General features: G+C 36.0%; 2 protein-coding genes across 2 annotated transcripts in view; one reads left to right on the forward strand and one right to left on the reverse strand.

Moving 5' to 3' along the window:
- LOC144971456 (inositol polyphosphate-4-phosphatase type I A-like) overlaps positions 1-22,495 on the reverse strand; it is a 239,102-nt gene that overhangs the window by 92,605 nt on the left and 124,002 nt on the right. The window lies entirely within an intron of this gene.
- Positions 271-15,620, forward strand: LOC144971452 (glutamate receptor 1-like). Its single transcript, XM_078912371.1, has 9 exons — positions 271-452; positions 2,387-2,610; positions 3,185-3,313; positions 4,184-4,382; positions 6,817-6,918; positions 7,902-8,047; positions 12,615-12,726; positions 14,832-14,978; positions 15,322-15,620. The coding sequence occupies exons 1-9, from the start codon at positions 429-431 to the stop codon at positions 15,415-15,417; spliced, it is 1,179 nt and encodes a 392-aa protein (XP_078768497.1). The 5' UTR covers positions 271-428; the 3' UTR covers positions 15,418-15,620.

The raw sequence follows: 22,495 nt of genomic DNA on the forward strand, positions 1-22,495 counted from the left end.
TGTAGCCGTAGAAAATTCCACAATATGCCCAATCTTTATTATTTTGTCTTAATTATAAAAACTTTCTTCCATGTAAAATTGATCGACACAGGTTACGTTCAAAGGACCTGGCCGATGAGTTTGATAAAGAGGATTTTCATTGTATTTATTTGTTTCCTTACTAATTTTTTCCTTTTCACATAACTTGCTGGGAGAATAAATGAAACGCTGTGAAATATATTATATAGCATGATGTAGCCGTAGGAATTCACAATATGCATCTTTATTTATTTGTCTTATTATAAAAACTTTCTTGTTAAAATTGATCGGCAGGTTACGTCAAGGACCTGGCCGATGAGTTGAAAAAGAGGATTTTCTTTGACTACGTCTTACAACCCGTGGCTGATGGGGAATACGGACGAGAGTTATCGAACGGTACTTGGACTGGGATGATTGGGGAGCTCATCAATGGGGTGAGTTGATTTTTAACGTAAACTTTTATACAGAACAATATTGACTCATTTTTTCAAGGTGTCCGAAGCATGGTACGTGATCTATAACAGATTTCTTTCACATAGAAACAACGGTATTACCGGCTAGGCATACATTTTACACCTAGGTTTATTGAGAAAATGTGAGTAAAGAGGCCCTTCCAAGGACTCAACTTACCGCTGCCCACAGCCGGACTCAAACCAGAGACCTACATATTAAAAGCATCGTGCCATACTTGAGGATAACAAAGCCGGACAGAGAAAGCTCTTTCTAGCAATCATGTAACTTTAAACATTTTATAAGAACTAGGTATCTAGCATTTTGTTTGAAGGTCCTGGGTTCGAGCCTCGCTCGGCGCATAGTTGAGTCCTTGGAAAAGGTTCTTTACTCACATTCTCTCACCGTGCTCAGGTGTAAAATGAGTACCTGGCCGTCAACAGTGTTGTCTCTGTCGGAAAAAAATTGTATTATCGTCTAAAATGCTTCGTGTCTTGTTCTAGATGTTACGTGTTGCTGTTGGTCGGTCAGGGACCCTTTGTAAAGCGCTATGAGCATATTTAGTGGATATTGCGCTATAAAGGGAATGAGATTAGCGGAAGAGTAGCATCCCTTGATTGGACGTCACCCATAGTCTGTGACGTCACCGGCGGAAAAGTTATTAGAGAGAGAACGTCATGTTGGTTGTGCGATGACGTTCTCTCTCTAATAACTTTTCCGCCGGTGACGTCACAGACTATGGGTGACGTCCAATCAAGGGACGCTACTCTTCCGCTGATCTCATCCCTATAAAAGGCTCTAGTTATTACAATAATGAAAGAATCCTTTATTTAACCAGTTAACTGTGGTACTCTAGAAAACCACGTGTTTAAGAATTTGACAAGGTAACTCCTTCAAATATCGTTCGCTTTAAAGGACCCTCACCATGGCAAAAACTCTCAAGCCTGGGACTTCGCGAAGAGCATTGCAGTTAACTTGCTAAGAATAATAACAATGGTTGGCCACGGCCGTATTGTATAAAAGATAAAGAAATAGATCATCTCTGCATCGTTTTGACTATCGCTTGAAGTGGATCAAAAAGCAGAATTTTTCAAATATTTAATTAATGTTTTAAGAAAATTCCATTTCAAATATTTTCACGAGTATAGATAGTATGCGCTTGGCTAAGAAGCTCAAAACATTGTCATCCGGAAGTATAACGGACCAACACACAAAACTGTGTGTATCCATGAACATTTATAGTCGGGTTAATACAGTTCAGTGAACATTACTCATAAACCCGGTTGGCAAAAAACAATAACAAAGACCTGAGTGACGTCATCTTCGAACTATCTATATCTGTTCCATCACCTTTTTAAAGTTATATGGTATGAAAGCATTTTCCTTCTTTTTTATTTTTTTTTTGTCGAACTTGATGAAGAAAACCAAGTCAAAATTATCAACAAAAAACCCCATATTTTTTTCATGAAGATTACGGGGTAAAACACACTCTCTATTTAATAAAGGCATTTATTTCACTCAAATTGTATGAGTAAAGCTGATATTATTGGATTTGAAGCAGATTCACTGAGACATGAAAACCGTTTTCAGACGATCGGTCACATATCTTTGTCTATAGATGGAACGAACTTGACGCCACTCAGCTTTTTATTACTTTTAGAAAACCTGTTAATGATTAAATCTCACTAATTCATATCAAGTTCAAGGTTACACATAGTTTTGTGTGTTGGTACGTTATATCCGGCTGGCGGATGTTGTGAGTATTTGACTTAAATACATAGCAGTAATAAAATGTGATTTTTGTAAAGACTTATTATCTAAGAATCTGGCGGATGTTGTGAGTATTTGACTTAAACGCATAACAGTAATAAAATGTATTTTTTGTAAAGACTTATTATGTATGAATCCATTATTTCAGGAGGCGGACATGGCCATCGCGCCATTGACCATCACGGCACTACGTGAGAGGGTTGTTGATTTCTCCAAACCGTTTATGAGTGTCGGCATATCCATGATGAGCAAGAGACCCGAGAAACAAAAGCCCGGTCTTTTCTCCTTTCTGGAACCGTTTTCGGTGATGCTCTGGGTCAGCATCGTCTTTTCATATTTCACAGTCAGTTTGATCATTTTTGCTGTGACAAGGTGAGACAAATCAATTGACGAATAGTGATAGATGATAATATCGTGATATATAATGGTGATATAATACAACATTTTAAAATACACGTCTTTCCGAGTACCGCATTTAATGGGTTAATATAGTTGTTGAGATACAGCCGTTGTTAAATCTTAATTATCGATTTACTCACGTTTCTATTATTTCACTTGTTTGCTAAAGAAAGCACAGAATCTTCTACAATAAATAGTTTATTCTTTTTCAAAGCTCAAAATTCTTCTTGCTTCATACTTTAACTCTCTCCTTACCGATCATTTTCAGTATTTTCCCAAAATGGCAGGCTTACCCAGCAGAAAAATTTATTTTTAAAAACTCAAAAAACTCTCTACAAAACAACTTTATGTTCTTATTAATTAAACAAAGATCATTCTTCAGAGTTTGTGATGTAAAATATAAATCTGAATAAGAAAAAATGTTTATTGTGTCGTAACAAATGTGACAATTTTGCTGCAGGTGGTACGAAAACGGTTAAAGCTTTCGGCACCCTATTTTTTTAATGAAATGATTGTCTCCATTATACATTTCCCTTTCTCTCTTTAGAATGAGCCCCTACGAGCCTCACATTCGCCGATGTTGTGACGGGCAAATCCGTCCAAACTTCAGCATGCGTAACTCTTTTTGGTTCGTCATGGGTGCCCTCATGATGCAAGGCAGTGATCTCTGTCCAAGGTCTGTGGTCCCATTTTATTACCGGACATTGTGTATTGTAATAGTAATAGATATCTGCATTCCACTTTAAAATTAAATGAACTGTCAAAATCTAGAATAGCGATTTGGGAGTGAAATAGTTGGCTTTAGTTTAGTGGATATTGCGCTATATAAAAGCTCAAGTTTTTTTAAAGGTTAACACGCCCCTTCCAATCCTCCAATGTGATAGACAGTCGCTTGATAGTTTTCGTGAAAGAACTGTCATTGTCAAATTAATGAATACTTTGTAGAGTTGCAATTGTAAACTGCTGAGATTTAGGTATGAAGTAAATGCAATGAACAAATATTAATAGATCAGTTTCCAAAGATAAAAATAAAACGCAAGAAATAAAAATAGAGTTAAAACATGCTAAATAAATATTGTACATTTCAGGCTCAAAATTCTTCTTTAACCAACAACACTTATTATCAAAACGTCAATTATTCTATGCAAAATCTAGAAATACAAGACAAGGTGCCTCATTACATCTTGTGTGGATAAACAGGGCCTGAATAGTGCCCGGTGTAGCTAAGGGAATTTAGTGCTAACATCAGTGTTGTCACACTCACAAAAAATTGGACATGGGCTGGTCAAAAACATATTTTTTAAAACTTGAAATTGTATAGAGCGCAATATGGAGGTTACCCGGATTACAAAAAAAAATTATAAAATTTGAGACTGCAATAGTTTAAGAAAATGCATTCTTTCTCCAAATGAAGCCTAAAAATTCCAATAATATTTCCTAATTGAAACCCAAAAGTCAATATCCAGTTCCTATATCAACCCGACATTATACAGTTTGGTCACGGTGGTTCATACATCGTTGATGTCCATATCTCAATTTCACTCAGATCTACAGCGGGTCGTATCATAGGAGGCGCCTGGTGGTTCTTCGTTCTCATCATCATCTCCTCATACACTGCCAATCTGGCAGCATTCCTAACTATCGAGCGGATGGTCCAGCCAATCACGAATGCCGATGACCTGGCCAAGCAAACGGATATAGCCTATGGGATGCTGGAGACTGGCACAACAAGGACGTTCTTTGAGGTAATGCCGTTTATTTACCATCTCAGACTGCACAAGGCTTATTTTACTTATCCCTCTCTTTACCAGCTATAGGAAATGTTCACATTTGTAACGATGCTCTGAACACTCAGATTTGTTTTGTACAACACCCAATTTGAAGAAAAATCTGTGTTATATTAAAGAAATGAATACTATTTTGTAAAGCTTGTTTTGTTGCACAAAAGTATGAATAGTATCTACTTATTGTTTTGGAGTTTGAGTGTCAAGTACGGCATTTGCGGGTGGTTGGATGGGAGCATCACCCTTGAATCATATACCTATGATGTTCGCATGGGTGTACGATCCGATAGTGATGTCCGGTTTCTTTTCTCTTTACTAGCCTATCCTGCTTCTTTGGTTTGTGATTGTATTTTTGACAGGGGATATTTTTTTTCTGTAAATCCTCTGCTTCTGTTTGTTTCTTGGTTTATTTATAATTTAGCTTTCATATATACTTTAGGTTATGCTTTTGATTGACATTTGTACTATTTTTGTTAGATTGCTTGTTTTTTTTTTGTTTCAGCGGTCTCTCATATAACCTCAATTGTGTTGGAAGAGACCTAAAGCAACAAACAAACAAACAAACAAAAGTACGGCATTTATGGAAAAGTTCTGAAAATAGTATAATAAATACATTTCAATCACTCATCCTCTTGAGAAATGTTTTAAACTCTTATCTCTAGTAATACTGGGATAGCTCAGGCGTCTACAACAATTTCGGTGACATAAACGAGCAATATGGGCATTGTGGCTTGCTCTAGGAAAAAAATAAACAAGATGCTGACAGTGGGGCTTAATTCTAGGTCATGCGAGTTTAACCATCCTAACCACCCATCGGAAAATCGTCACATTCGTTACGATGTAACCGACAATTTTCTCATTCTGATTTCTCTTGTACATCACAAAATTTAAATGCTTTGATTACAGCTATAAATACCACAGACTCTATGATAACTACTAAACACTGTGTTGTAGAGCTCACGTGTTACTTTTCTGTTTTAGTAAGAAAAGTCTATTTTGGGCTGGGTGGGTGTGAATTTTCGGGGGAAATTCCAAAAATAGCGGGTAAGGAGAGAGTTAAATGCAATGCCTTATCGGCTTGATTGCTAAAAATGTTCTTGCAGAGCCTCAAGACACTCGCCTTCGATTGAAAGGTCCAGAGTTCAAGTCCCGGTCTGATTGGCGCGGCATAGTTAAGTCCCTTGAAGAGGCTCTTTACTCACATTCTCTCACCATAGTCAGGTGTAAATTAGTATTTGGCCTTAACAGTGGTATCTCTGAAGAAGAAAAAAAATGTAATATCGCCTAACAGGCCTACGCATTTATTGTTGCTGTTGGCTAGGGACCCCTTGTAAAGTGCTTTGAGCACGCTTAGTTGATATTGCGCTATATAAATGTTCAAGTGCTTAAAAGACAAGTGACAATTTTTATTTCTTCGAAAATGGAATTTCAAAACTGAACTTTTTAGAATAACAATTTATTATAGTTAATGAATATGTTCATTTTGCAGGAATAAGTTATACTAATGTGTTGACCAATAAATATTCTTTAGCGGTGACAATGTATTTTTCCTTAACATGATAGGTGTGAGTAAGTCAGTGTGTTTATTCGTGCATGCAATGATCATTTATAACAGTTATTGTAAAGCGCTTTGAGCACGTTTAGTGGATATTGCGCTATATAAAAAGCTCAATTTTGTTCTATTGTCATTCGGAGAGAGAATGTGTGTGTGTGTGTGTGTGAGTGAGAGAGAGAGAGAGAAGGAGAGAGAGAAGGAGAGAGAAGGAGAGAGAGAGAGGGAGAGAGGGAGAGAGAAGGAGAGAGAGAAGGAGAGAGAGAGAGAAGGAGAGAGAGAGAAGGAGAGAGAGAGAGAGAGAGAGAGAGAGAGAGAGAGTCTGGTGGGTGAAAGAGAGGGGGAAATCGGTGATAGACTTGACCCTAATAAAAAAGGATTTTCATAGCTTGCATTGAGCTTTTCTCTGTATTATTTTAAACTTAACGAATTTTGGAAGATGTCTACGAAGTCAGACAATAAGCTCAGGAAAAATCAAAAGCGCATATTGTTTGAGTCGACCTGTTAAAAGTGGCGTCACATATACCACCGCACTCGATTCGGGTGTAAACAAGTACCCCGGAGTCAATGCTATGACGTCAAGGCTATGATGGATATTTAAGATGCCCGTACAAAATTACGCTTAGCAGGTGACGTGTTTATTATGAAATGAAAATCTGATATTCGAGATCTTCCTTGAATTAAGTAAGTCATTGTAAAGTGTATTTAAAATGGTAAATCCGATCAAACGTTCTAAAATAAATGTTCAAATTTCCTTATTTAATGTTACTTTCACTTTGATTCAAATGGTTCAAATCACTTTCGCCTATTGCATATTCAGTATTTTACAATAATTCCAATCAGAATTCAAACGTGACGACATACCAGAAAATGTGGACATATATGTCAAGTGCCTCACCTCCCACAATGGTCAGTTCGTTGCAAGAGGGGATCAGAAGAGTGCAGGTGAGAATAGATGCCGCATGCATTAAAAGAGGGAACATTAAATTCTTTTGTTACAATAATAATATTATTCATTGTGTGCCAAAGGAGGGTAAGATAGAGACCCTGTAATAGGCAAAAGCAACTCGATGTTATAATTTTAATCATCCAGGAAACATATCGATATCCCAATTATGGAAACGAAAGCTAAAATATCAATGTCCCTATTATAGAAAAGAAAGCTAACATATCGATATCCCTATTATTGAAAAGAAAGCTAACATATCGATATCCCGATTATAGAAAAGAAAGCTAACATATCGATATCCCGATTATTGAAAAGAAAGCTAACATATCGATATCCCAATTATGGAAAAGATACCTATCACTCACAACAATTAATATCGATATGGAGAAACAAATCTGTAACAATAAAACAATAAAATTACCATGGTGTTTTACCAAAACCACCGTCTCAAAGCATATTATGTCGGGATGAACAATGTGATGGAATTTGTATTCGTCGTCAGGACTATGAAATTTAGAGTTAATTTCTATTAATTTTGGTTGAGAATATAATGATAAAAAAAGTTAAATATACCCAAGTTTGGATTTCTTATCATTTCGACTCTAAATTATTCCATGTTAAATGTTCATTCAATCCGATATAATACCGTTTTGGGACGCCTGGAAACCGTCTTCTGGTAAACTGTCAAGGACATCCAAAATATTATGCTGCTGGTGGATTCAATGAGTGGGTATGGAGTCATTGGGTAAAGAGTCATTGCGCTTCTGAAAAGGTGCGCCCCCCCCCCCCCAGTCCCTATATATATATGATGATGATGATGATGATGATGATGATGATGATGATGATGATGACGATGATGATGATGGTTATGATGTGGTTGATGATGATGATGATGATGATGGTGGTGATGATAATAATGATGATGATGATGATGATGTGATGATGATGATGATGATGTGATGATCTTTCTGCATTTTAGAACTCTGGTGGAAAGTACGTATTTCTTCTTTACTCCTCCAACAACGACTACCACAACAATAGAAAACCTTGCAACACCGTACGAGTGGGTTCCAACCTCAATATTGAAGGATATGGCATTGCAACTCCTCAGGGTTCACATATCAAGTGAGTGTCGCATCAAACAATGAATAGAGAGTTACAAAAACGGGTCACTCGAAATTTAAGATCATCTCAGTCCCAACTTCTAAAAGTCACCACCTCAAAATCCACTTTCGGTGAACAAGCCTTTTCATTCATCGCTCCACGCCTATGGAACGCACTTAGTCCTCGGACAAAGTCCTGTGAAAATTTATCATCAATGAGGAAATGTCTGAAGGCTGAGTTGTTCCGCGAGGCTTATTTTTCATAAAATAGATGTTGCTTAGATTTTGATTTTTGTATGCATGCTTATTATGTATCATGTAGTGTCGTGATTTTTAATTTTGTTGTTTTTAAACATTTTTATTTTTATTATAAGGGGACAGAGCAAGGAACCAGATAGACTTTATAGCAGTATCATTAAGATTCAGAAATGGCATATTAAATTGCAAAACCTACCCAGGCGCCGATGTAGACAGTGACCATGTCCCAGTTGTTTGTACAGTAAGGATAAAGTTTAAAGCTATTCAGAGAACGGCTGGTAGAATAAAGAGGGATTACAGGTTATGCAAAGACAATGGCATACAAACAAAAATGAGAGAAGAATTTGAAAATGCACTCATGATACAAAGCCAAAGTGAACCTGATAACGAAAAATGTGAAAAACAATTTGATATATTCCAAAAGTGTGTCAAAGCAACTGCAGAAAAACATTTACCAATAGCTCAAATAAACAGCAAAAAGGAATGGATGACAAATGAAATTCTAAACCTATTTGAAGAAAGACGAAAATGCAACAGAGGGTCTGCAGAATACCAAACATTGAACAACCACATTAAATCCAAATGCATCGAGGCACACGAGAACTATCTAGACTGGAAATGCTGCGAAATCGAAAGAGAATACAAACCCAACCCCCAACAAGCTCACCAAAGAATAAAAGAACTATCAGGGAAAAGGAAAAGCAAAGCAGCAGGAAGTTGTATCCAAAACAAACAAGGGGATCTGCTATTTGAAGAACAACATATAGAAAGCCGATGGGTAGAATACATAGGCGAACTGTACAATGATCCAAATAGAAATGAACCACCACTGAAATTCAAAGAACCATTAAGCGGTCCAAACATCACCAAAAGTGAAATTGAACATGCCATGGAACGAATGAGGGATGGTAAAGCAACAGGCCCTGATGAAATATCTGTAGAGGTATTAAAAAGCCTAGGAGATCTAGCAATTGATGAACTTCACATATTATTCAACAATATATACAATACTGGGAAAATTCCAGAAGATCTCTGTAACTCTATTTTCATAGCAATACCAAAGAAAGCAGGTGCAGTCAGATGCGAAAATTTTAGAACTATAAGTTTAATAAGCCACATCAACAAAATACTGTTGCGTATAATTATCAACAGGCTAAGGAATAAGATTAACCCCGAAATCGCAGAAGAACAATATGGATTCCAACCTGACAGAGGGACAAGGAACGCAATATACCTCCTCCGTGTTTTAAGTGAAAGAGCTATACAGGTTCAGACCCCACTATACCTCTGTTTTGTCGACTACAAAAAAGCTTTTGATAGAGTACGCCACGAAGAAATACTAAAACAACTGCACTCCATTGGCGCTGATGAGAAAGACCTCAGACTCATGCAAACATTATACTACACCCAGCAGGCATCTATCAAAATCGGAAACTCTACAGGAAATTCCATTCCTATTAAGAAAGGAGTCCGTCAAGGGTGTGTTGCCTCACCAGATCTGTTTAATCTATACCAAGAAACAATCATGAGGGGCATAAATAATATGGAGGGAATAAAAGTGGGAGGTCACAACATAAATAATATAAGATACGCAGACGATACGGTACTCATTGCAACATCAGAAATCCAACTTCAAAAGATTGTTGACAAAGTGGTAGTAGATAGTGAAGCCAAGGGAATGGAAGTGAATATCACCAAAACGGAATGCATGGTAATACAGAAAAACCCCGAAAACAACAACACCTGCAATATAACGATTCACGGCGAGCAACTTACCAACGTAGAAAGTTTTAAGTACCTAGGTTCAATAGTGACAACAGATGGAAGATGTAACCGAGACATACGAGCAAGAATAACTCAAGCCAAACAGGCCTTCATGGACCTGGGAAACATTCTGAAAAACAAACAGATGTCGTTCGGGATTAGATTCCGAGTCTTGAAGTGCTACGTGTGGCCAATCTTGTTATACGGATGCGAAAGCTGGACTACAAATGCAGAAACACAAAAGAACATTGAAGCTTTTGAAATGTGGTGCTTGAGAAGGATGCAGAGAATATCGTATACTGCACACAAAACGAACGAAGAAGTGCTAAAACAAACATACCAACAAAGGAAACTAATGCCCTTAATAGTGGATCGACAACTATCCTTTTTCGGACACATAGTAAGGAAAGATAAGAAGGAATACCTGGCAAGTTGTGGAAAAATACCTGGTAAACGCGCCCGGGGGAGACAAAGAAAAACACTCATAGACCAACTGAAGGGCTTCACCAACCTAACAATCCAAGAGCTGTTTGAAAAAGCAAGAGACAGGGAGGAATGGAGAGAGATAATTCATGCAGTATCCGAAGCCTGGACCAGGCATGGAACCTAGAAGAAGAATATTTTTATTATGTAAAGCGCCGCAGAGCACGATTAACGTGGATGTTTAGGCGCTGTATAAATTCATTATTTACTATTTACTATTTACTATTTACTATTTACAAAAAGATTCAGATTGTTTCAACCTCTGACTTAAGCAACTGAAATAAATCAGTTTTCCAAATGTCTTGAAAAGGGGAAGACTAAACTTCATGGAAACAGAGACAGACTTTAAACAGGTGAAATACAGCTTGAGAAAGGCAGGCGCATTATCCCAGGGCAGAATTAGGTGCGCAGCTCTTATTTGCGACCTATACCCTAAGACATCTAGATAGAATATATTCTTTATCGTGGCCGTGCCAAGAATTTCGAAGACAGAACGCTCGAAAGAAACATTTTATTTGATCGTCAGCAATTTGTTTTGAAATGCCGAGTAATCTTCATTGTTATCTTACATAATTCTAAATGATTATCTTGCCATTGAACCTACAAGATAGCTACTGTAGAAAAGGACAAATAAGATGATATAAGATTCTTAAATCCTGTGTGACCTTGGATTAATTCACGAATTTAGCGATTTGATCTTAAAAATTATCATTGTGGTCCCTAAAAAATTATATTTGTAAAGTCGGATGAGGGCTGCGAAAACATCATTGCATTGTTACGTTTGTTTTTTGTTTTTGTTTTTTTGTTTAAGATATAGGGACGATTCGTAACATTTTTGTTCGAGCCTCGCTCGGCGTATATTGAGTCCTTGGAAAAGGCTCTTTACTCACATTCTCTCACCGTAGTCAGGTGTAAAATGAGTACCTGATCGTTAACAGCGTTGTCTGTGTCTGAAAAAATGTAAGATCGCGTAACAGGCGTCATGTCTATTATTATTTATTATTATTATTATTATTATATTATTATTATTATTATTATTATTATTATTATTATTATTATTAATATTATTATTATATTATTATTATTATTATTATTATTATATTATTATTATTATTATTATTATTATTATTATTATTATTATTATTATTATTATTATTATTATTATTATTATTATTATTATTATTATTATTATTATTATTATTATTATTATTATTATTATTATTATTGAACGTATTGATGTTATTACGATTGTTGTATTTTTGTGTGGTGTATCAGTTTATTTTTGGTTCCATTTACCTTATTTTCCACTTTCATGTATGTTGGCATCAAATTGTTGATTTATTGGCGAAAGCCTAATATTGAATAAACTTCTAAACTTCTTGTTATAAGCTATTATTGTCTTGTCTTGTCTTGTCCTGTCCTGTCTTGCCATTAAGTCGCAACTCCGTTCATAGAAGATAATCGCGACTGTGAGTGTGGTGAGGACTTGTAGTAAACTCGAGTTGTCATGAAACCAAAGGAGTTTTATAGTATAGTACTCTTACATGGTTTTTATCGATGTGTATTTATTTTCAGGTCTGATAACCCAAATTGTTATAGGCTCTTTGTTATAATGGAAATACTCTCAACCCAACACAAAATATTGTCCATGTGGTCTTGTGGTATGACACTCGCTTTCGGATCGGAAGGTCCTGGGTTCGAAGCCTCGCTCGGCGCATAGTTGAGTCCTTGGAAAAGGCTCTTTACTCACATTCTCTCACCGTTCTCATGTGTAAAATGAGTACCTGGCCGTTAACAGCGTTTTGTGTCCGTCAAGTCTTGTCCTTAATGTTAAATAGTGCTGTTGGACAGGGACCCCTTATAAACGCTTTGAGCACATTTAGTGGATATTCCGCTATATAGAAGCTCAATTTTAAAAAATATATATTTTCCATTACCACAATGTTAAATTAGGCCCATAATTGCTTCGGTTATCAGGCCTGCTAAATATGTGTGCCTGTGCACTATTGAAAATTTTTGCCGAATAATGCACGACTTGAGAATGCCGTAATACTAATTATTTCTATCTTGCTTCTCTAATCAAGAAATGACATTAACTACTTGACCTTGACATTGAAAGAGAAAGGAATACTACACAGACTGCAACAAAAATGGTGGAAAGAGGAGGGAGAATGTGGGGTGGCTGCAGTCAGAACGGTGAGTAAAAGCTTAACTATCCATGCCCTTTGTTAAAGACATCTATGGACATTAATGTATTTTTATGAATTTAACATTGCCAAAAGCGCCTCCGAGTGCATCACTCCTTACCCTAGAAAGGTCAGATCGAAAACAAATTAAATGTTCATTGTTACGTAAAAGAGATGAACTGGTGTTGAGAAATTGAATGTTGGCGCTCGTGAACTTTCTACACCGTCCACAACAAATTTACTGTTATCTACAGCTCATGGTCCATTGTCTGGATTGCGTCTTAGGGGTTTCCATAGTTCTCAATAACTTTACAGACAAGTCTTTACAATACCAACCCTGGATCCGATTGAAGATTGTTGAGACGGGGCCATACTAGGGTTGACAAACTAGACCTCATATTCGTAAAAAAAAAAAAGAAATGCGTGTAAATCGAGCTTTGGTAAAAATCTCTTCTTACTTTAAATTGTTTCAACAACTGACGCAAACGAAACCTAAAAACAAATGGAATACATTGACAAAGATACATTTTAGTTAGTGAGTTTTATTGTTTTTGTTTGTTTGTTTTTGTAAAAAGCTTGTCGTACTGGAGGTTCATTTTGGACTTTAGTCTACAGCTTTCCCAAAACAGCCACTGCCGCATCGGGTAACAGACTATTTCACAAATTTAGAGATCATCTCAATTCAGAATAGCGAATAGAGCAGACACTTGTGTTTTTAATGGCAAGAAATTGAGTGCGTAAATGAGAGTCAAAAGAAAATAGAGCGTAAAATGTATAGCGGCAGTTTGGAGTGGAGGACAGAAACAGATTTACGATCGATTTGAAATGACACAAACGGTAAGGAACTAACGAATATACAGTTCTCCTTAAGCATTCTTGCGACATTGGTCACAGACTGTCGAGCTTGAAGATGGCCAATGGCACGTGCATGTTGTTCTAATCAAAGTCGTGCCATCGCGTAGATTACTGGATGATATTTTGTAGCAAGGACTATGAAAAATGTTTTTTCCCTTTTTGAGAAATTTTTTTGTCTAATATCAAAGCTCTATCTCCACTGAGTAAAAATGTTTTTGAATTTTGAAAATCCATTCATAAATAAACAAGTTGTGCAGTTTCAAAGGTGTTATTTATTTGGATGACCCACAAAGAGGAAAAAAACGCGAAAATATGGGACGCTTTTTCGGTAATTTTTTTTCGATCTTTGGTTGTATCTTGCGTAATAAGTGGATTAAAAGGTTGAAACTTGGGATAGTGTTTTGTAAAATACGGGAAAAGTACTCGTCATATTCATATGAAATTTTACAACCAAAAAGAAGAAATGTTCATGTATTACCTTATCAGCGACAAAACCTCCACGCCCGGTAGTTTTAGAAATAGTTTACTCCAAAGAGTAAAAATCTATTTTTAACGATTTTCCGGTAGTCGCACGAGTTTTGTCGCTTGACATAATCTTAAATGACCTTTTATCTAACTGTGTGCCAACTTTCAGTCATATTCATCGATAAACAGCGTCGTAATTAATTTTTTAAAATAGCATATACGAAACGGCTTCGTCCCATATTTTGCCGCGAATTTGGGCCCTACGTGAGCGAAAAAGACGCCCAAAGATTTCTGCGGGATAGTCATTGCTATATTTTGCATTGTGTCTGCCTTGAAAATGTTTCAAGAAGACACGTATGGCAAAAAAAAATCTACACACTTCCTCTCCAGAGGAAGGGGCTAAAAGGTCATATTAGCACGTGCGCGACGTTGTGAGTGAATTTCAGGTCAAAAACAAAAACATCAACTATCGGTACACAGAAAGACTAATGGTAAATAACTCAATGGGAAATCATTAGCCTACGACGATTTTAAATGTGTATACTTTCTTTTGATCGCAAGAATATATTATGATGGTAAGCATATAGTAATATTATAATAATTGACATAAGGACATATTAATGATAGAGGTAAATATAATATGTATTGTCCTTTTTTCAATTGTAGAAATAATATAAACCTTAAAAGGCGTAAAGTAAAAATTGTAAATTTTTGCCATGTTTTTAAAAGTCGTCATTGAATCTAAATTCAGCTCTCTTCTCACCTACCTCATATCTAAATTGACTGTCTATTGCAGAATCAAAGAAAAGATCTCTTTCTCTAAGCAATGTAGCCGGGGCTTTCCTAATATTGATAGCTGGTCTGGTGTTGGCTATCGCAACTGGTCTTATTGAAGCACATTATCTTGAGAATAACCAGCACAGTAGCAGTGGTGGAAAAGTGGTATGTATATTTATATATCTCAATATAGAAAACGAAATGACCGGAAGAAGGGCTCGAACACGGAGCCTCAAATCATGTGGCCAACTCGGCCCTGATCCATCTCTGGCAACAGTTAGGTTATGCATCTTATCAGTGTTTGTTATATCTAGCACAGAGGCATAATTTATGCCAAAAATATATTTGAGCAGACCATCAGCCGTATTAAAAACGGCAAAGCAGGGTCGATAGACTGTGATATCCGAATATGGTGACATACCACTGGTGTCTTATTAAATATGTAGCAAACAGACACAGGTTAACTCCGACTCTATAGGACTTTGAAAGACTTTTACTTTTTTCACAGCTATTGACAGTGGACGAGAGAAGTGAAAGACACGTTCAGAAACTGGAACATACCAATGGATATATTTACAACTACTGTCATCAAACCGATCCCTGATGTTGATGATAGTTGTGTCAATCAGAAGTAAGTATGGGGCAAAAATGGAAGACAACAAAAGAAGACAAGTAACATCTTCCAACCGGTCTCCAGCCGCCAGGACAAGTTGGCACATATCGCCTTAACAAGAAAATAGAATAACATTCAAGATCTGAGTGAACCATGACCTCAACAGCAGAAGCGCTATATCTCAAAAAAGTACAGTCTCCCCACAGTCTGGAACCAATAGTAAATTGAATTTATTCTAAACCTATTGAAGATATCATCATGAAATTTGTTTCAGTTCATGAAGAAATCATTCTATTTATTGTTGCCACGTTTATTGTTTTAGAACGTACAATTGAATACTGAGTCCGGGTTATGGAAAAGGCGGACTGTATGAAATGGTTTATTGAAACTAAATCAGCAATTCAAGTTCAAAGACGTTTCCAGTCATGCAAGAAAATCCGCCAGACCGGAAGGCAATTCGTAGTTAGACCATCTAAAAACTGGTTCAACAGCAGACAAGAAAAGAAATGGACATTCTCCGGGTGAGCCAAAGTCAGTTCGCACCGCGGCAAGGCGGTTGGAGTTTTCCAAGTCCATATATATAGAGGCAGAAATTGGGATTTCGTCCATTTCAAATACAAGTCGTTCACAAATTAAAAGACAATGACATGCCAAAACGACTACAATCTGCTCATGAAAGTATGCACAAGCTAAACTATGATGAAATATTTTTAAGACGAGTAGTTTTTAACGATGAAGCCACCTTTCGTGTCTCTGGAAAACTAAAAAAGCACAATTCATGGATCTGGGGGCCTGAACATCCTGGTACTTTTAGGAACATGAATGCACCAGCCCAAAACTCAACGTGTGGCACTATGGTCGACCGCATCGTCAGACTGTTTTTCTTTTATGAACATTCATTAACGCGGCTGAAAGACATCACGATCTTCTGAATAAATATGTTTGCTCACAGCAGCGGTTAGACAAAACCCATTTTACGAGTAGTATCGTTTTTCAGCAGGATGGTGCTCTTCCCCACTAGAGCTTGTTTATCCGACAGTTTTTAAACAAGTTTCCAGACAGATTAACTGGCAGAATATCCCTATCCAATGGCCACCACGTTTACAATACATCACACCAATGGACTTTTTTCTGAGGCTACATATAAGAAAAAGTCTGCAAAATGAAAGTGACAGACTGACAGATCTGAAAGGAAGAATTAAGATGGGGTTGATTCAGTCAGCAAAGAAATACTCAAAATCACTTGGAGAGAATTTGAGCGTTAAAGATGTAGGGTACTTTTAAAAATCGTTAAAAAATCTGTTAAGTCATTTTTCGAGTTCTGGTTTGCGTTTAAGAATTAATTCTCTTTATTTTCGCGAACATTCTGTGCTTAGCTACACTGTCTGTTTCTCCGTCAACTTTTTTTTTACGGGTTAAAAAACTTCTGAGCCTGTACTACACAGAAGAGCGTTGTGTACTAAAAACTGCGATTTTTCCCCCCCACACCCACAACCTCTATTACCCCCTTCACACCACTACTATTTTTTCATTTTATAACAGGGAATGGGGAGACATCCAATATGCGCCATTTGTTATTTCCCCACTATATCCATTATTTTAAATTTTGTCTTTTTAAAATGTTTTCGCGTTTCTTTTAAATTTTTTATTTAATGTTTAAATTTTTTTTAAGTATATCGAAACTTATTATATGTGTTTTTATTTCACACTCAAAATACATAGATTTTGGCCTTAAATGATTTTAGTGGGCAGTTATCATAAGAGAAAAATGTATCAAAATTATGATATGGAAGAAAAATAAATAGAGACATATAAATAAAATAAATAATGAAATTTAAAATAAATAAATAATGTGATTAAATGGGGGGAAACTTCAAAAGGTAAATGAAAAAAGTAAAAAGATATAATAAACAAAAAGGACATTGTTTAAAATCCACACTTTATAAATTTTCCCCATGCATTTGAATACAAAAAAATGAAGTGTTTAAAATGATGAGTGTATAATTTTAATCAGCCTTAAGCCTTAATAATACTTTTGATCGAAATTAGAGGGCACAAAGCATGAACATATGGCGTTGCATTTGTTAACAGTTGCGCATTACTTAGTTTTAACTCCCCCTTCGGGTTGGCCGTGGGTAGAAACACATCGATAGGCTATATTATTCTTTTGATTTGGGGGATTATTCACTTGAGTCCCGTCTCCACCGGGGTATCTGTAATGAACATAATATTATTATATATATATATATATATATATATTAAAATAATAAATATTGTGTCTTGTACATGATACCTGATTGAGAGACGGCACGTCACGTGATATATAACCCGAAATCAAACGAATATATAGCCACTCGATTTTTGTTCTACCTCAGGGGGTCTCAACCAAATTGGTAGTAAAACTAAGTAATGCGAAAGAATAAACAAATGCAACGCAAATATGTGTCATGACTTGGGTGAAACTATAACGAATCAAAAAGTATTTTTAAGGGGGCTATGGGCTGATTATTATTTATACCCATCCATTTTATGCACTCTTTTGTGTATTCAAATGCATGGGCGTATATTAAACGTGGGGATAATAATCAATGTCCTTTTTGTTTATTTATATCTTTTTTTCTTTTCATTTTCTTTTGAATGATTTTGATTTTTAAACACATTTATTTATTTATTTAATTTCATTATTTTTTATTTATAGGGCCTATTTTTTTTTTATCCTATTTCATAATTTTTATACATTTTTTCCTTTTTGTAACTGCAGACTTAATATCATTTTAAGGGCCCAAAATCTATGTATTTGAGTGTGAAAAAAATACACATTTTTAAAAAGTTTGATATACTTAAAGAAAATAAACATTAAATAAATGGATTTTAAAAGGAAAAGAAAATTTAAAACCCTTTAAAAAGACAATAATTAAGGGATATAGTGAAAATAAAAAAATGGGGCATATTTGGATGTCTTATTCCCTTTTTTTTTTTAAAAAGACAAAAAAAAGGGAGTGGTTTTGCTTTGGGGTTGATGGGAAGAGGTGGGGGTGGGTGCTGGGGGGGGGGGGTAACGTCAGTTTTTAGTTTCACACGCTCTTCTAGTGATAGTAAGGGCGTTCAGAAGTTTGTAAACCCGTAAAAAAATTGTTGACGGAGAAACGACAGTGTCTAAGACAGAATGTTCCGAAATAAAGAATTATCTTAAACGCAAACCAGAAACTCGAAAAATGACTAACAATTTTTAACGATTTTAAAAGTAAACCCCACTCTTTTTAAACCCCAAAATTCTCTCCAGGATTTTTTTGGGATTTCTTTGTGACTGAATCAACCCCCTTTTTAATTCTTCCTTCGATTGTCAGTCTGTCACTTCATTTTGCAGACTTTTTTTTTATGTAGCCTCAAAAAAAGTCCATTGGGTGTGATGTATTGTAAAGGTGGCCCTTGGATAGGGGTATCTCTGCCAGTTAATCTGTCTGAAACTTGTTTAAAAGCCTTTTTTTTTCGGGTAAAAAAGCTCTAGTGGGGAAGAGCACCATCCTGCGAAAAAAAGAACATCGAGAATGGGTTTGTCTAACGCTGCTGTGGCCCAAAAATTTTTTATTCAGAAGACGTGAAAGTTTTTTCAGCCGCGTTAATGATTTTTCATAAAAGAAAAAAAGTCTGACGATGCGGTCGACCCCTGTTCCACACGTTGATTTTGGGGTGGTGCATTTATGTTCTAAAGTACCGGATGTTTTAGGCCCCCAGAAAAACCATGAATTGTGCTTTTTTGTTTTCCAAGAACACGAAAGGTGGGTTCATCGTTAAAATACTCTCTTAAAAATATTTCATCATGTTTAGCTTTTGCATACTTTCATGAGCGATTGTAGTCTTTTGCATGTCATTGTCTTTAATTTTGAACGACTTTTTGATTAGGACGAAAACCCAATTTCTGCCCCCTATATTAGGCTTGGAAACTCCCCGCTTGCCCGGTGCGGGAATGACTTTGGGGTCACCGGAGAATGTCCATTCTTTTCTTGTCTGCTGTTGAAAAAATTTTAGAGGGCTAACACGAATTCCCTTTTGGGTTTGGGCGGATTTTCTTGCATGATTTGGAAAAAACGTCTTTGAACTTGATTGCTGATTTGTTAAAATAACCATTTCATACAGTCCGCCTTTCATAACCCGGACTCAGATTTAAATTGTACGTTTTAAAACAAAAAAACGGGCAACAAAATAGAATGTTTTTTAAATGAACTGAAACAAATTTCATGATGATTCTTCAATAGGTTTAGAAAAAAATTAATTTATTTTTGGGTTTCCAGCTGGGGGGAGACTGTATTTTTTTGAGATTAGCGTTTTTCTGTTTTGGGAGGTCATGGTTCACTCAGATCTGAATGTTATTCTTTTTTTGTTAAGGCGATATGTGCCAACTTTCTGGCGGCGGGAAACCCGGTTGGAAGATGTTACTTGTCTTCTTTTTTTTTGTCTTCCATTTTTGCCCCTACTTATTCTGATTTAACAACTATCTAAAACTTGGGGATCGGTTTGATGCATTTAGTTGGTAAAATACCCCTTTGGTATTTTCCCCGTTTCTGAACGTGATTTCTTCTCCGCCCATGTCAATAGCTGTGAAAAAAGTAAAAGTCTTTCAAAGTCCAATGAGTCGGATTAAACTGTGTCGTTTGTACAAATTAAATAAGACACAGTGGATGTCACCATATTGGGAACACAGTCTATCGACCCTGTTTTGCCTTTTTTAAATTTAGGGGCTGATGGTTCCCTAAAATATTTTTGTTGGCATAATTATGCTCTGTGCAGATATAACAAACATGATAGATGCTTAACCAAAACTGTTGCCAGAGAGGGGTTTTCAGGGCGATTTGGCCACATATTTGAGGCTCGTGTTCAGCCTTTTCCCGGTCATTTCGTTTTCTATTTGAGATTTTATAAATATACATACACTTTTCCCCATGCTACGTGTGGTTATTTAGATATGTGCTTCAATAAGACAGTTGCGTAGCCAACACCAAACCAGCTATCAATTAGGAAAGCCCCGGCTACATTGCTTAAGAAAGAGTCTTTCTTGATTCCTCAATAGACAGTCAATTTAGATATAGGTAGGTGAGAAGAGAGCTGAATTTAGATTAAAATGACGATTTTTAAAAAAACATGGCAAAATTTCCCAATTTTTATTTTCCCCCTTTTTAAAAGGTTTATTTATTTCTACAATTAAAAGGGGCCCAATCCCTATTATATTTCCCTTTATCATTAATATGTCCATGTCAAATTTTAAATTACTAAATGCTTACCATCATAATATATTCTGCGATCAAAAGAAAGTAACACATTTTAAATCTCCCTTGCTAATGATTTCCCTTGAGTTATTAACATTGTCTTTCGTGTACGAGTGATGTTTTTGTTTTGACCTGAAATTCACTCACAAAAGTCGCGCACGTGCTAAATGACTTTTAGCCCCTTCCTCTGGAGAGGAGTGTGTAATTTTTTTTTGCCTTTTCGTGTCTTCTTGAAACCCTTTTTAAGGCAGACACAAAAGCAAAAAATAGCAATGACTATCCCGCAGAAATCTTTGGGCTCTTTTTCGCTCCGTAGGGCCAAATTGCGGGAAAATATGGACGAAGCGGGGTTTTGTTTATGCTATTTTAAAAAATTAATTACACGCTGTTTCGATGAATATGATGAAAGTTGCACCATTAATAAAAGGTCATTTTTAAAATTATGCAAGCGACAAAATCGTGCGACTACCGGAAATCGTTAAAAAAGATTTTTACCCTTTGGAGGGAAACTATTTCTAAAACTCGGGCGTGGAGGTTTTGTCGTGATAAGGGAATTCATGAACATTTTTTTTTGGTTTAAAATTTTTATGATATACGAGTACTTTTCCGTATTTTTTCAAAAAACCCATCCAGTTTTTAACCTTTAATCCACTTATTACGCCCAAAATACAACCAAAGATCGAAAAAAATTACCCAAAAGCTCCCATATTTTCGCGTTTTTTTTCCCCTTTTTGGGTCAACCAAATAAATAACACTTTGAAAATCACAACTTGTTTATTATAATGGATTTTCAAAATTTAAAAACATTTTTCTCAAATGGAGAAGAGGGTTTGATATTTGACAAAAAAAATTCTCAAAAAAAGGGAAAAAAAAAAATTTTTTATAGTCCTTGCTTTCAAAAAATCATCCAGTAATCTACGCGTTTGGGACGACTTTGATTGAACAACTTCCGTGCCATTGGCCTCTTCAGCTCGACAGTCGTGACCCAAGTCGCAAGAAAGCTAAGGGAACTGTATATTCGTTTCCTTACCGTTTGTTCATTTCAATCGTTTGTAAATCTGTTTGTCTCCACCAAACTTGCCTTACATTTTACCTCTTTTTCTTTTACTTCATTTTCGCATCAATTTCTTTCCATTTTTAAAAACAAAATGCTGCTCTATTGCTATTTTGAATTTTAGAAAGATCTCTAAATTTTTTGAAATTGGGCTGTACCCGATGCGGGGAGTGGCTGTTTTTTGGGAACTTGTAGAAAAGTCCCAAAAAGAACTCCAGTACGACAAGTTTTTACAAAACAAACAAACAAAAAAAAATAAAACTCACTAACTAAATGTATCTTTGTCAAAGTAAATTATTTGTTTTTAGGTTTCGTTTGCCCTCAATTGTTGAAAACAATTTTAAATAAAAAGAGATTTTTACCAAAGCTTGATTTACACCATTTTTTTTTTTTTTTTTAGAATAGAGGTCTACTTTGCAAACCCCGTATGGGCCCCTCTCAACAATCTTCAACGGATCAGGGTTGGTATGAAAGACTTGTCTGTTTAAAATTATGAGGGAAATAGGAAACCCAAGACGCAATCCAGAAAATGGGCCATGAGCTGTAGATAACAGTAAATTTGTGTGGACGGGTAGAAAGTTCACGAGCGCCAACATTCAATTTCAAAACCAGTTATCTCTTTTTTGTAACAAAAGGGAAAAATTTAATTTGTTTTCGATCTGGGCCTTTCTAGGGTAAGGAGTGATGCACTCGGAGGCGCTTTTGGCAATGTTAAATTTATAAAAAAAATACATTAATGTCCATAGATGTA

This window comes from Berghia stephanieae, chromosome 4 (genome assembly GCF_034508935.2).
Source record: "Berghia stephanieae isolate SIO BIC M18660-M18661 chromosome 4, UCSD_Bste_1.3, whole genome shotgun sequence".
Classification (NCBI taxonomy): Eukaryota; Metazoa; Mollusca; class Gastropoda; order Nudibranchia; family Aeolidiidae; genus Berghia; species Berghia stephanieae.

Excerpts from the sequence above, each read along its gene's own strand:
- LOC144971452 (XM_078912371.1), top strand. The coding sequence starts at position 429 with ATGATTGGGGAGCTCATCAATGGG. Across the intron at positions 4,383-6,816 it reads CAACAAGGACGTTCTTTGAG|AATTCAAACGTGACGACATA; the intron begins GTAATGCCGTTT and ends AATTCCAATCAG. Across the intron at positions 14,979-15,321 it reads GTAGCAGTGGTGGAAAAGTG|CTATTGACAGTGGACGAGAG; the intron begins GTATGTATATTT and ends CTTTTTTCACAG.